Source organism: Blennius ocellaris (assembly GCF_963422515.1).
Source record: "Blennius ocellaris genome assembly, chromosome: 2".
In the NCBI taxonomy this organism is placed as follows: Eukaryota; Metazoa; Chordata; class Actinopteri; order Blenniiformes; family Blenniidae; genus Blennius; species Blennius ocellaris.
In genome coordinates, this window is record NC_137651.1 from 6,483,884 (window position 1) to 6,498,975 (window position 15,092).

The 15,092-nt window shown below is 39.3% G+C and overlaps 1 protein-coding gene across 1 annotated transcript; it reads left to right on the forward strand.

Moving 5' to 3' along the window:
- Positions 1-8,447: 8,447 nt before the first annotated feature.
- Positions 8,448-11,341, forward strand: LOC308135265 (mRNA decay activator protein ZFP36). The gene is made up of 2 exons (XM_080503165.1): positions 8,448-8,545; positions 9,035-11,341. Exons 1-2 carry the CDS (start codon positions 8,513-8,515, stop codon positions 10,280-10,282), a joined length of 1,281 nt encoding a protein of 426 aa, XP_080359291.1. The 5' UTR covers positions 8,448-8,512; the 3' UTR covers positions 10,283-11,341.
- The last annotated feature ends 3,751 nt before the right edge of the window (positions 11,342-15,092 follow it).

Genomic DNA, 15,092 nt, shown 5'->3' on the forward strand with positions numbered 1-15,092 from the left:
GGATTATATTTGACCTAAAACATTGAAATTAAATATCTTTGACCACATTTAAAGAATGATTGAATTTCTTATTTAGTCATATTTCTTCTTCAAAATGACCTGGCATGCAATGGTTTAATGAACTGTTTCTTGTAGGTGTTTGTCTAATACTTGAGTACTGCCTGTTTCCAAACCAAGATGAATCACAACGAGTATTGTACATGTTGTGAACAGACCTTTTGGCATTATGATTTCTAACATGGTTATTGCAAAACTGTTCAAGCTGCTTGTCTTGCAACATAAGAACTAATAACTCTCTTGCACAAATGGGTGGATCCTGTTTGTTTTCCTCTCGAGTTCTAATGGTACGGGAAAACAAAGGCAGTGTAACTGGATTCACTCGACCGGACTTGACACCGATGATTTGTAACTTTTTATTCGTTGTGTTTTGTGACTTGAGAGACACACTTTACCATTGTGTGAGATGGAACTTGGATTATAAGACCATCATGTTTGAAAGATTCATAGAATTCATACAAAAACTGCATAGATAAATGGAGAAAAGTTACTTTCCCAACATGCATTCCACATTTCATGCGTTTACACTCCTCAACTCCCCGAGGCGAAGAGCGGCAGATAAACAACTTTTAAAGTTTCATTCTGGAAAACACAAGTATTTTTTGTGGTATTATCCTGGAACACATTTGCAGCTGTCGCACTACAGATTGAGCAGATAATTATTACTATTTGGCCCAGAGCATTTCTCCAAAACCACACTGCAGCTGATGATTGAGGAAGCAGGGCTGGGTTTCCTCATCGCTGATGCTTTTGGCAACATGAATTTGTATTTTCTTTATGAAATCCACACCACTTCATACACACATTTATCATTTCTACATTTTAATGTGGTCTTTTGAAGCAGAATCTGAAGATTTGAAGCTGTTTGTGGCTTTTGGATGTATAGGTGAATTTAATTCTGGCTCACAACATAATTTAAAAACAACAGGAGGGGAGACATTTTAAAGGCAGACTCAAGGGAAGACCACGTTCTACTTTTGCTCTTGAGAACTTATCTTCATCACAGCTGCTGAGGACGACCTGCAGAAGCAGGTTCAGCCAGTAAAACCTCATGCCGACGTGTGCCACATGCTAAGCCTTCTGCCTTGTGTACATCTTTAACAATGACAGGCTACACGGATGTGTCAATATGGAAAAAAAACCAAGCTTCAACCTTTGCTACTGGATCACCAAGGCTTTTCAAGTTCTTCAGTGCTGTGCAGGTTACAGAAAATCAGTACGTAATCTCAGTGAATAGGAACGGTGGAATTACTTATAGTTACTGTGAATGAGATGTAACTGAATTTTGCTCATACAGTGGTAGCCTCACTCACAGGTCCAGCCAATCATTATGAGTCATTACACAATGGTTTATTCATTGTCTCTTTCCATCTGTCCACTCATCAGACGGTCATGTCAACTCATGACAACATAGCCACTTTCTTATCGCCTTCTAATTTGGGAATAATGTTTAATACAAATCAAAAAGGAAATTTGAAAACTTCTGAATAAAGATGAATGTTGGTAAACATACACAATTCAATTTGTTAAAAAAAAGAAAAGAAAAGTGAGTCACAGAGATGCTTTACACAGGAAAACTCCAGACCCAGATTGAGAAATATTAGTGTCATACATCCTTGAGGCTCCTCAATACTGACACGTGCATTTAAAATGTGACTGTTTATGTGCTTTGGATAAATTACTGGTAATCCAAAAGCATGTTCTGATGTAAATAGAGAGACAGCTAACTGTTACCACATGTTGGGATCCCCCCCCCAAAAAAAAACCCCCAACAAAAAGGCTATACTCTTCATCATTATTTTTAGTTCTTTACTATAGATACCTGATTACTGCTTATTATTGTTGTCTCAGGTTTAATTAAGATATATTTTTTAAATGATCCATTCTGCATTTAACCCATAATCAATCATATGAGGTGCAGATAGGTCTATTTTTTTTTTTGTTTGTTTTTTGTTTTTTTTTCTTTGGAAGATTAATTTATAACATGTATCCAGCATGGGCAGTATGCTAAAATGACAAAGCAAGAAAACAATACAACCAAAAAAATGTATTCAAGAAATGTGTGAGCTGAGTGGCTTTTACAAGCATGAGTCAAACTTACAGTTCAGGTGAAAGAAAACCAAGTCAAACATGAAAGTTTAACACAAAGTTTGGGGTTTGTTGAAAAAACAGCTTGAAGCTGCCACTTTCTCAGCAGCTAGTTGATTACAGTGACATTGTTTTCATGAATGCTTCTGCCACCTCTCTGCACAATGTGCATTATGTCTATTATGGAGCCCTAAGAAACCTAAATGGCTGTAAAAACCTCACCCAACACTCTGGTCATCATTATCAACTGGGGTGTAACTTCACATATAACTCTATCCAGGGACTCTCCCTTCATATTTCTCAGAGTCTTCTTGTCTTTAAGTTAAAACACTTTAACGGGAGCTAAACTTGCCTGCTTTATCATTATATTGATATTCTTTTTCTGAAAACAGTTGAGTTATAATTCACGATTGTTCTGAAACCTTTCTGAAATGTGACCTTGTCACCACTTGTATAAGGTGAATTAAATAAGAGCTTTGACAGTCAAATGAATGCCAGCAGCTTCAGATGATGCAACACAAAATGCATATGTAGCTTTAAGTGAAACAAAAAGCAGCTCTGAAAGCATTTTAAGTGCTCGTCAAAGCAGCAGTAGTTTTTCTGAGGCGTATTACACGTTCGCAGTGCATTGTGGCACAGTGTGTTCAGTGCGTGACTTCCAAAGTCCATATTCGTTGTGGTATTATCCCTACGTAGGAGCACACTTATCTGCTACGTCTATAAGATAAAGTCAGAGACACCGTGTCCCTGCCATATGTCTGGAGAGGCAGGTACTTTCCCAGATCATAATGTCAACACAGGCTGCCAACTACAACCACTGACTCACTTTCTCTCCTCCCTTTGCGTGCTCCTACTTCTCCTCTTCCTCCCAACAACTGTCCCTCCATCTCTTTTTTTACCTGATGAATCACCCATTAAATTCGGAGTCATGAGCCGCTCGCGCTCATCATATTTCTGTGGCAGCCGTGTTGGCTTTGCAAACCTGCTCCGCCGCTGTTGCTAAGTGACCGCTGAACCTGTGCCCATTTAGGTGTGCAATGTTTGGCATGTCACCATAGCAGTGTTATGGAGGACAGAGACGGTTAAATATTTGCAAACTATCACTTATTACGGACCTTCCACACTGTACTCGTCAGGGGCTTTAGGGGAAATTGGACCGGGATCACAGGGGTGAAAGAAATCTTAATTTGTTTGAGTTGAAAACACATGAAAAATATATACTCAGGCGCTCAAGAAGTGCTTTTGCTTATCAGGCGCAACAGGAGATTCAATTTAGTTTCAACAGAAAGGAAACCCTGTCGCCTTGTATGTTGAGCTCACCTGCCTGTCACCGAGAAAGGCACAAGGATGACTGTGCAGTTTACGGCCATCACTGATGACTCAAACTCCTGAAAAGTTCCCTTCAGTTTTCTTCCTGGTGGGGCAATGTGTCTTCTTAGAAAGGAACACGCAGGAAGAAAACACATTAGTTTCATTTCAGCCTCTTTTTTTTTTTTTTATGTAGGCCATGTGTACAAGACAACAAAACATCTATTGTCCATATTTGTAAATATTCTTTAAATTAATCAGAAATGCATTCACTCTCAGACTATAATCAGTTCACATTGAGTTTAAAGCACATACGTTACTAATTAAATAGAGGTTTAAAGTAAATAAAGTTTTATTTGCATGTTTTATGCAGGTTAATGCAATTAAAAGGGACTTGTCAGAGAACAAGTAAAAGCCACACAAATAAGGAGCAGAAAACAGTAAATACAAGACAAGAATAAAAGAAAAATTGCTTTAAAGTTATTATTAGAGTAATTATTACAACTGGTAATACAATTTGTTTTTTTGATCTGGTCTGATCTGGTCTCCTGACGCCGTTCATTGTAAAAGCAGAGCTGATTGATTACAGTAAACACTGTCTGAGTTAATGATCCATTGATCCATCCAGTTTCTCGGGCCCTTTAAATAACCCCCAATACACAGAAAAGGCAAAAACTAAGAGATCAAATGAAAGGTACATTAGTTTTAATAGCACCATGTGCATCATACATTAAAGCGGAATAATTAAGAAACATTTGAAATAAAAATAACACAGAACAACAAAGAATTGGAGGGTAAAACCCTTAGTTCGCATTATTTAAATTTACACTGTAAAAAACTGAATGACAGAATCAGCTTTAGATCAAAACTACATCAGCCTTCATGGAAAGACTTCCCAGACCTTTCATATTAACGACATTCAACCATATTAATGAGTTGTTCTTTCATTGCCTGTGGATGCATAAAGCTGTTAAAAAGGATAATGAGGTAAACATTAGAAGGTTCAACATTCAGCCAAAAAGCACCTGTAGGGATGGTTACAAATACTCACATTACTATAAATAGGTGGTATATTGAGGACTTCTTACAATTTACATGTAATATACTTGCCAACCCTGAAAATTAAATCACTACTGTGTGGTCCCACAATGTGAATAAGTCGGTAAATATTTTCTGTAACCACTAACTGTATTAATTTAGCAGGGAAATTGTATTGCTTTTTAACTACACGCGTTTACTATGGTTTAATTTGTATTACTTTTTTGTTTCTTAAGGAAATAAACTGAATAACATTATTAGCAAACCAATTAACTGTGATGAATATGGTAAATTATACTTTGAGTAGCGGAGAAGTACTTTGTATATTTACCTGAGTAGATCTCAAGAATAGTACTTTAATTTGTTGGAGTACAATTGAAGCGATGAAACAGTATTATGTATTGAAGTATACAGTCTCTTGAGTATTTTCAGTGCTGCATTTCTGCATGTAAAGACAGAATATATGTTGTAATGCTTTTATTTAATTGTACAATACAATAGATGCGTCTATAAGCACAGGGGCTCAAACATGTTCCATTTCTTGTGTTGTTTCTGTTTTCTTTCATTCAGACTTGTGGCTTCTTGCCTCCATTGCTCATATTACAAATTTTCCCACTGTCCCGGCCAGGACCTACATACGTAAACTCTTGTGAGATAGATGACACATTTATTATACCATCATGTCCCAACATGTTATAACACCATTCACAGCATACGTTGGCATGCCAGTTAAAAAAAAAAAAAAAACAAGTGGGAAAGTATTGAGTAGTGGCTTGCTGAGTCACCAAGAAAACACACACGCGCCCGCGCGCATGCACGCACACATACACAGAACTGCCTGGAAGCTATCATTAACAGGAATGTCCTTTAAAACTTCTGTGTGTGTAAGACACTTAGCACAAACAGAAGCGTAACCACGCTATCATGCAAACACGGAGAGATCCAGTACGTATAGTAAGGGTCTGAAAGCTGAGCCATGTTTGCTTCCCTGGACCGTGTAGCCGCCAGCTTACTTGCCCGCCCGATGAGAAAGAGGCGGATCAAAGCAGGAAAGACTTTTTCCATCACAGTGGCTCAGTTCATGAAGCCCTAATGCCGTCAGGTGTATATTTAGATTCCTTATTTATATCCAGCTGCAGTTATTAATAGTTAAACATGAGAGGCCTGTTGGCCTTTGGTAAGCCTGTCGTCCTGTCCGTTTCACTGCGGGCGAGGTCTGGGTGTTGTCCGAGTGGCACATGCACTTTTCACTGACACCATCTCACATTATTGAGAAAATATTCAGCAGGGGTGGAGTAACACATTACACATATTCACATTCATGTGGATGCAAATGCTTGCACTTTCAGACAAATCAAATCTGCTTTTCAGAGAAATGTCATGAAAAAATATATTCACTGACAAAAATCCTGTCCTTTTGCTGGCAATGAATTTAATTTTAAATGTAACACATCTTGTTTAATTAAAGGTTATTGCGAGAAAACTTGATGTACTTGATGTACTTTCATCGAGTACAATGCAGTCATCTCAAGGCACTTTAACATTAAAAAAGAATTTCACAGTTCACACAGTATAAATCCTGATTCAATGATTTATAGGACAAATGTAGCTTCATAGCGCTCTATAAAATTACTAACATATTTATATTTTCAGAAATTACATGTCAAATTGTGTACATACAAGGCTGATATCTGAAATGTCTTGATCACTTCAAAATGACCTGATAATGGACACATCTTCTCTTTGAGGGATATAATATAAGCATCAACCTCTGAAACTACAGGGAGATTTTGAAAAACATCCACATGCTGTGTCTGTAAATTGTAGTGAAACCTTATGGTTATCGTACATGTCATTGTTTCATGAAGCAGAAGTAAGGACCTTTAATTATGCTTAATTTTACGTCTCTTTCACCTCAATTGTCCACTTTTATTCCATAATCTTTTGTTGAATGCAGCAGTGTTATGTTTTAGAGCCTTTACTTTTGCAAACATTACCAGTCTGCATGGAAAAGCAGTGACCTTGTGGCCTGACATCTTTATTTTGTTGAATCTGCCAACTTCATTATATTTTACTGAATCAGTGGTGTGGCAGTTTCGTTGGCTTTTGTTTTCTCTTCTGGCTCACACTTGATACTCACAGCTGTCACGTGTTACCGCTCTAGTAATTCTGAGAGCTTTCAACATTTTCACAATAACTATCATAACACATGAGCTGTCATTGCCAGGATTGAATATGACTCATGTGTATGTGACGCATGCAGCAGCAGATTAAAAGTAATGGGAGGCCTCAATTAGCTGATATCAGCACAGCGGTTAAAAAACAATATGTGAAAAGATGTGAAGTTGGAAGATATGCTAAGATCATCCATTAAATAATACTTTCATCCTGGGATTTGGGTTTTGTATTTTTCTGGCTGTTTTAGTTAAGTCACATATATGAACATGTGATCGGTGTATTGATGATTCAATACAAAACAGGTTCATGCAAATAAGTTGCATCAGAAACATTTTTCTTTGCAGTTATGATCATAATCCATAATGAATGTACTGTGCAAAACAGCAAAAGGTCATGTAAACACACACACACACACACACACACACACACCCCTGAGTTCGTATGAGAAGGGAAACTAAAAAGAAAGTGTTGCATTGCTCACCATGGAAACCAATGAATAAAAAAAGCGACAGTATGCGTCTGGCAATAACAGCTTTGCTTTTGAAGTTGTGGCATTTGAAGAGCGACAGTCTTGTTTCCGTTGTAGGCCATAAAGTTACAAGTTAGGAATCTTCCATGAAAACAGCGATGTCAATCGTGTTACAACATGTGACTGGAAGTGTTGTTTCATGAATTTATGAAGAATTGCATTGCAATATGAAACAGCTGTTTAAAAAAATATGTGTAAGAAAGCGGGGAAAAGTCACAGATAGAACATGCAAACCCCAAACATAAAAGCCACTAAAGCCTTTACCTGGGGTGATTCTTGCTGAGGCAAAAGCCCTAACCACTCCACCACTGCGAGGCTCATATTTTCTACAGAGAAGGATAGGAACTGTCTCCAATAGGTTTGTTAATCTGACGTCAAGCTAAAGGTTTGTGGATTTTAGTGATCAATACAATACATGACTGTGTTCTGCTGGATTCTGAACTCTGTGTGCTCTGGCCTGTGTTTTGTAATCACAAGTGAAACGAAAGGATACAGGGGGAGTAGCTGTATGTGTTCTGGTAATGAGCAACACGCAGTGATTTATCATCACTACTCTGTGGGTAAAATCACTCAGAAACTATACGGTATATGATCAGGGACATTACGCTTTAAGGCTCTTCCTGAAAACATTAGTCATAGGGATGTATATACCAAAACACATGATTATGTTCCCGTACACATGTTTACGTGTTTTTGAACAGAAGCACTGCTTTTCTTGATGGTCTCAGAAAGAAAGGGGATTGTACACAACTCTTAAAAGAAAACCACATGGACCCAACTGATTTATCATCACAAAATTCTAGTCCATCACAGCAGTGAGCACAAACCAAACATGAGTGATCATGTGTAAACTACTCAAGGTCCAGATTCAGGGCGGGTAAATAGGGCACTTTGCTTTTCCATGGCCATAAAACTAAAACATTTCACACAGCAAGCTAAAAATACACAGATTTTTTTTTGTCTTCTCTCTCTCTCTCTCTCTCTCTCTCTCTCTCTCTCTCTCTCTCTCTCTCTCTCTTTCTCTCTCTCTCTCTCGCTCTCTCTCTCTCTCTCTCTCTCTCTCTCTCTCTTTTTTTAAATGTTGTTGTTGTTTTACTACCCGCCCACCTCTGAGCTCACCATGAAACTTGAGGCAGAGGGAGGGTCTTGCGGGAACATAGCAACTGGAAACTCCACCCAGAGCCGCTGGGAGTGGCTTGAGGGGGATAAAGGCAACAGCCAGCACACACTGGAATCTTAGTCTGGACACAGGTATCCAACAGACAACCGTGGTTCAGAGTTGATTGTTCCTCTTGTGGCCAAAGGCTTAACAGCATGTCCGAAATGCTTGACGACCTCTTCACGAAGGTGAGTCAAAATTCACTGTTTTGTTTCTTTATGTTCTTGGCCTTTCCTTTGAAATGAGCAAGCACCAGTGCTTCATGAAGTTGGAGTTGGGAAGTTGGTTTACGATCCTATTTGGGCTCATTTCATTCCTCTGTGAAACTTTGACTTGACTGTGAACTCCTTTTGAGCCGACTTGAATAGCAGAGAGTTCCTTCACGTTGAAGACATAATTAGACGAGGGAGAAAGGGCTGAGTTGTTTGTTTCTTCACTTCCATTTTTCTGGTGCCAGAAATAGAAGTCAAACAACAATTATCCACATTTTCATCACGCGACTACATATAATGGCAAATTCAATGTCATTACATTGCTTTATGCTTCTTTTTCTATGCAAAGAAAGCCATTTTTTAAATAAAAAAAAAAAAGTTGTTTAGTTGCATAAAGGCAGTAACTCTTTAAATGTGCTGTTTTGTATTCAGCACAATAATAATAATGTTAATCTTTCCTTACAGAACTTTCTGAACTTGGCCCTCAATGATGCCTTGCTTCCACAACAGTCACAGCTCAAAGTCCCAGGGCAGAGTCGGCTGAACCGGTCAGCCTCCTTCTTCACTCCTCCCTCCCCTCCTGAATCTCTGGGCCTCAACCTGGTAACCGAGCATGTTGACGAAGATGAAAATGGCAGCTCTCTCTGGCCATCCAACATCTGGAGCCAGGCCCCGGTCTCCAAACAAAAACAGCTTCCTTTCCGGCCTGATCGATCCATGAGTCTGACCGAGTCGAGCAGCAGCCTCCTCTCTTCCATTCGGCAGCTGAAGAATCTGGATGTGTTTCCTTCAAGCCCTGCTACGACCGTTGCTCCCCCGCCGGGCTTCCCTCCCTCGTCTACTCTTCCGGCCCAGGTCCCGCCGATGCTGTCGTCTAACCGTTACAAAACTGAACTGTGCCGTGGATTCCAGGAGACTGGCAGCTGCAAGTATGGCAGCAAATGCCAGTTTGCTCATGGCGAGGCAGAATTGCGAGGACTGTTCCGACACCCCAAGTATAAGACTGAGCCCTGCAGAACCTTCTACAACTTTGGCTACTGCCCCTACGGCTCACGTTGCCACTTCATCCACGAGGAGAAAATCAGTGGTGGTACACTGGCGTCTTCCAAATTCCAGTGCCAGCCTAACTCCTCAACAACCAGTGGGCACAACCCACGCCACCAGCTCCGCCAGAGTGTCAGCTTTGCTGGGTTCCTTGGGTCTTCGCGCAGCTCATCTCCTCCATCATTCCCTTCATCCTTCAACGATCCCAACCTGGGGTTCAGCCGCGCTCCCTCAGTCTCTCCACCTCCTGCTGACCTCCTGTCTCCGGTGTTTGGAGACACCATGCAGCGGGAGGCAGCTGCCTTTCAGTTTGGCAACCATCAGACACGCGCCAGCACCGGAGACATCCACAACATTCCTGTCATCTTGGAGCCAAAGACTTCCCGCTGCGTGTGTGGCCATGGAAAAAACTTTAACAGCAACAACAGCAGAGTTATAACCAGCATGGAAGACGGGCAGTATCAGGACAGCGGCATGCTGTTTCCTGGCCCGGGAGCCCACGGGGGATTCAGCAGGCCTACTGGGCTCCAGCGTTTTTCCTCCGAGGACTCCCTGGAGGACAGCTACAGCAGCAGCAGCAGTGGCTCCAGCGGAAGTGAGTCCCCAACATTCGACGGTTCAGCCACCAAGAGGCTCACGGTGTTTGAGCGTCTGTCCCTGTCTGACTAAATGGAAGTGACACTTTTAAGAACTCTGGACTTTCCTTCGGAACCAGAACAAGTCAACACATTGCTACAATAACACTTAAAGTTCTTAATTTATCTTCGTAAAACTCATCATAGACAAACGACACATTCTGTGATCGTTTTAGTAGCCAAATGTTATCACATTTTATTTTTTTATACATACAGATAATGTGTAGCCTATTGGGCAATTGTATGTGGTCTGCTATAAGAATGAACTCATCCGCAGGTAGCAACGTCACCAGTTCATATCCTGGTTTGTAGCTGATCAAAATTGGCTTATCTTGAGTGATAATCAATTTCTCTGTGCCTTAAAGATTTCTGCCTGCCTTATGGGCCATCAATTATGTGTGCCACAAACAGTATGTTTGATTCAGTAGCCTTAATCAATGAGACCTGACATGAGTCTGTGATATGCACTTTACAGCTAATTCAGATGGGAGAAGCTGTCAAATCTCCCGGTAGCATTCAGCCAAAGCTTCACACTTCACTTTGCTCTGTGTTATGAATGAGTGTTTTTATGCTTGTGGAGTGAGTCTGAATAGTTGGACGTGTGGTTGTATGTGTGTAACAACGTTTTCCTAAGACCTGGGGTGCATGCAAATATAAGTTGCCGAATTTCACAAGATCAAAGTGTGCAGATCGCTAAAGTTTTCACCTGAACATCTGTATCCGAAAACACTTGACGGGATTTGCATACGCCAATCATTCGCTTAGATTTGCTGGTTTTGTAAAATGCACGCCGTCTTTTATTCCCCCATTCGTTCGACAGCCTGGTTCAGGGAACACCGCAGTATTTCCTTTTGGTTATTGGTTGCCTTGTGTTGTTTAACTTAAACTAATATATTTATTATGATATTTATTTGTGTTTAAAGAAAAAAGAAGCAAATGTATTTTGTACTTTATTTATGGAAGAATATTTCAAGCTCTGTGAAATAACAATGTGAGTTTAAAAAAAAAAAAGCAGTAAAAAAGAGAATCTTATATTTTTAATTACCTTAAAGGGACAAAATAAATTTCTGAATAAAGAAATGATTGTAAGCTATTCGTTCTCTTGACTTTTTTATTCTCACTATCCACCACATGAGTTGCACAGTTTATGGATTGTACATGAAATCCAAGAGGTTCCCAATAGTTTTCCAGTTGTCATTGTGTGTCTCAAGACATTAACTTAAGCTTCTATAAGAAGAGCACAGCAACACAGAAGTGGCTTTGCTACTTTGACAAATAAAAGTGGCTGCTCTGCACTGCAAGAGTCGAAATGTTGTCTTGTTTATTTGCCAGGTTTCTCAGCATGTTCACCTACTTTCCATTTAATGTATAATGATGCATTTTATATGGGACCCAGTAGTCCAACAAGTACCATTTCTGTCAGATAGATGGTCTTTATTACATATTTAAAAGATGTTCAGTGTCTGTAAAATCATTGGCTGTGGAAACAAATGTGTATGAATTAGCAATTTGTACTTTATGATACTTTATGAATCTGAAACCATTCCATAGAGTCTATCATCCAGTCTCCCTCATCTAATGTAGGATTTCAAGATACTGTAGCCAATCCCAGCTGATTACAGGCAAAGGCAATTTGCACTTTAAAACAGGTCACCAGTCTGTCACATGGCAAACACTTCGTAGCAACTTAGTTTCACCAATTAACCCCAAAAAGCCCAGATTAAAACCAGGGATATTCTTGCTTTGAACCAAGAGTATTTGCCATGTCTTACTGTGCTGGACCACTTGTCCATATATATTGTTGGGACGGTTGTATCATTACTGGGTTTCACTTGAAACTAGATACATGTATTAACTTTGTACCCTGTGAAAAAGCTGCCGAGAGGGAAATAATCAAAGGGTTGGGAACTAATAGGATATGACATTTTTTCTGTTTGATTGGCTTAATGGATAAGGACTAACCTGTTCTATGCGAAACCTTGACCATCTGTCCTGTGACTGTGTTTTGTAGCATACAGTGTCTTTGTTTTGTATACACTGCTCTGCCAAGATCACTTCATGTCTACATGCCACCATGCTGCTTTTTCTTAATCAGGCATGCAATTGACATCATTATAAATTATTATAATACATCAGTGTTGATCAGTGTAAAAAAAAACAGACATTTGAAACATTATGGAAATCCGATAATGAACAGAAACAATAACCAGAAAACTGATTGACAAAATGTCATATTCTGTCACAGTCTGGCTTCCCAAGTATGGACCAAATATAAAGCCATTTTGGGATGAATTATCTGTTAAAGTGATCGACTTAAGCTCTTTTAGTCACACATTAGTCCAAATATATACTGACATTAGTTAATGCCCATGATTCTGTTGTCTCCAGGGTACAGTTTGGTATATTTGGTAGTTAGACTCACACATGTAGGCCTGTCATACTTCATAACAGAAAATCTTGAAAATTGTTTAATGAAGCAATTACTGCTTTTAAACTGGACTTATTTATTGTCTAAGGTTGTAGCCTACCACACCACTGTGGAGCCCCACATCTGACCGACTTTGACTAAATATCAGTGTTTAGTTTCTAGCTTTTGTATTAACAAACCCTTGTGTGATTCACAGAACAACTAAACATCCACATTGTTATATTTCAGAAATTCCACGGAAAATCACGCATAGGCAGGATGAGGATAGTTTAGTTGTCGAGAATGATTCTGAATGATGGATACTCTTGAGCTTACGTAAAGCAACTTTTACAAGTTAAGCAGAAGTGCATGAAACAACCCTGTTGCAATTCCCACTTTATACTCCCAGTGTGATCTCATGTGATCTCATGTTGCACAACTCGTTCACACAGCCACATTTCAGCAGCTGTGAACTATGTGGCAGTTCTGCAACCTGGAAAAGGAAAAGATAAAAAAAAAAAAAGACCTAAACAAAAGAAAAAACCTGTTACAGTGGAAACCCACAGTGACTGGAAAACAAAAAGAAACAAAAAGGCCTTTGTGGAAAGCTGGGAGATAAAGTTCAATTTGTAATAGTTACGTTTAACAACAGTGGCATTCTCCATGCGCTGCATTTGGATATTACAACATTGAAAAGCAAGGACAAATCTTTCTTGCAGTTTTGTTGTTTAGTCATACCTCTTGAAATGTCAGTCAAGGCATCTGGATTTGCCACACAAAAATGTCAGGATACTCAGCTCAGACTTTATGCCAAAACCCCTTTTTTCTAGAAGAATATTTGCATCACCCCTTACAGTCTAACGCATGACTTTAGAAAATGGCTTTATTTGTAGTTATAAATTAATTAACATTTTAAACATATTCAGTATATCTGATTTTTGGGTAATTTCATCAAGTCCGTTGTTCCAGAAAAAAAAGGTTGCCACTGATTTTTCTCTGAAGGTCCAATCATCAACTTCTTGGTCTTTGTCATATTTACTTCTTTATATTGCTTTTGTTAGAACATTGAAGAAACGCAACTTTGTAAAGAGGCCTTAACTCTCAACATTATTATTCAGTAGGATGTGTTTTTTTGCTTCAACATCTGCTTCTTCAGTGCAGACTGTCCATCTTAAATATGCAAAAAATTAACAATACAATTGAGCTTTGTCATGTATCACTTAGTGTGATATTTATTTCGTTTTTACAGTAAAGGTCTATAAAATGTTTAGCCCTACACTTCCTGCTCACCTAACTGGTTTAGGTTATTTTTTTCTTTTCATAAAACAATGATGTTTGGCAACTTTTGCACAATGGCTGACATCACCCAAGAATAATAACATTTGTTTGAACGCGATTAGATTCAAGGTGGGGCGGTTGCCAACCTGCATCACAACACACCCAAGACCTAGATTCACAACAACAGAATCTAGGTCTTGTTTGTTTCTGTTAAGTAGTAGTCATCCATCAACATCCTCTGTGAGTCTGTTGCTGAAGTTAAGACGTGTGACAACCACTTGTGGCCATTGAGGTCACTGTTGTGAATGCTCAGCAAAAGTGTATGCATTATTGCTTTGCATGTCACTAATATATCTCTGCCAATATTTAATTAATTTAAATGTCACTTATATTTGGTTGATCAATCAGAATCTAAAATCTCTGACTTCAATTATAAGTGATTTTTGTTGTTGTTCCAGTCTATCACAGCTCTGGTGACGGCCGTGCAATGTGCCTTTAAGCCTTGTTCCTCTTTCAGCCAATGACAGGATGTGTTGCCATAGTGATGAACAATGACCACAAGTGTAAGCTGCAAGGCCAAAGAGAAGTCATCAGCCTGTGCTCACAAACATTAACATCCCAGCCTGTTTCATAAGATCAGACTGGTTAAAGTTCACCAAAGTGCACAACTGGTACGTGAAAACTCAACAAGCAAAGTTTTATTCATATACATTTGGATGAAGATATATGAAAATCTAGTAAGTAAATTTAAATATTTATTCTGTACTGATAATACCAAGTAGGAGCAGAATATGGTGAGTGTTTAAATGCAGCTCACGTTGCTGGTCAAGCGTCCAATGGGGAAGCAGTGAGTCCCTGCTTCTGTTTGCTGTGGTTTCGCAGACAAGCTGCTCTGTGTCTCCACTTTTCAAATGTAATATGATCATTATCTGAAATGTCTACATATTACACATGAACTACCTGAGTTCAGCCAGTCTCTTTTATCACAGCCTCCACATTATCATGTCCTTCTGTAGAACCGTTAACGATTAACCAGAAAGCCGCTGCCTTCAAAAGTCTCCTTACCCATGTCACCTTATCTTGAGCCCTAATCACACAGCACATGTATGTGCAAACAGACATCTCTGGTTCAGTGTGTGGAGTGGATTGCCTTCCAATC

Coding starts and splice junctions, on each gene's coding strand:
- LOC308135265 (XM_080503165.1), top strand. CDS start 8,513: ATGTCCGAAATGCTTGACGACCTCTTCACGAAG. Junction 8,546..9,034: donor TTGACGACCTCTTCACGAAG/GTGAGTCAAAAT, acceptor CTTTCCTTACAG/AACTTTCTGAACTTGGCCCT.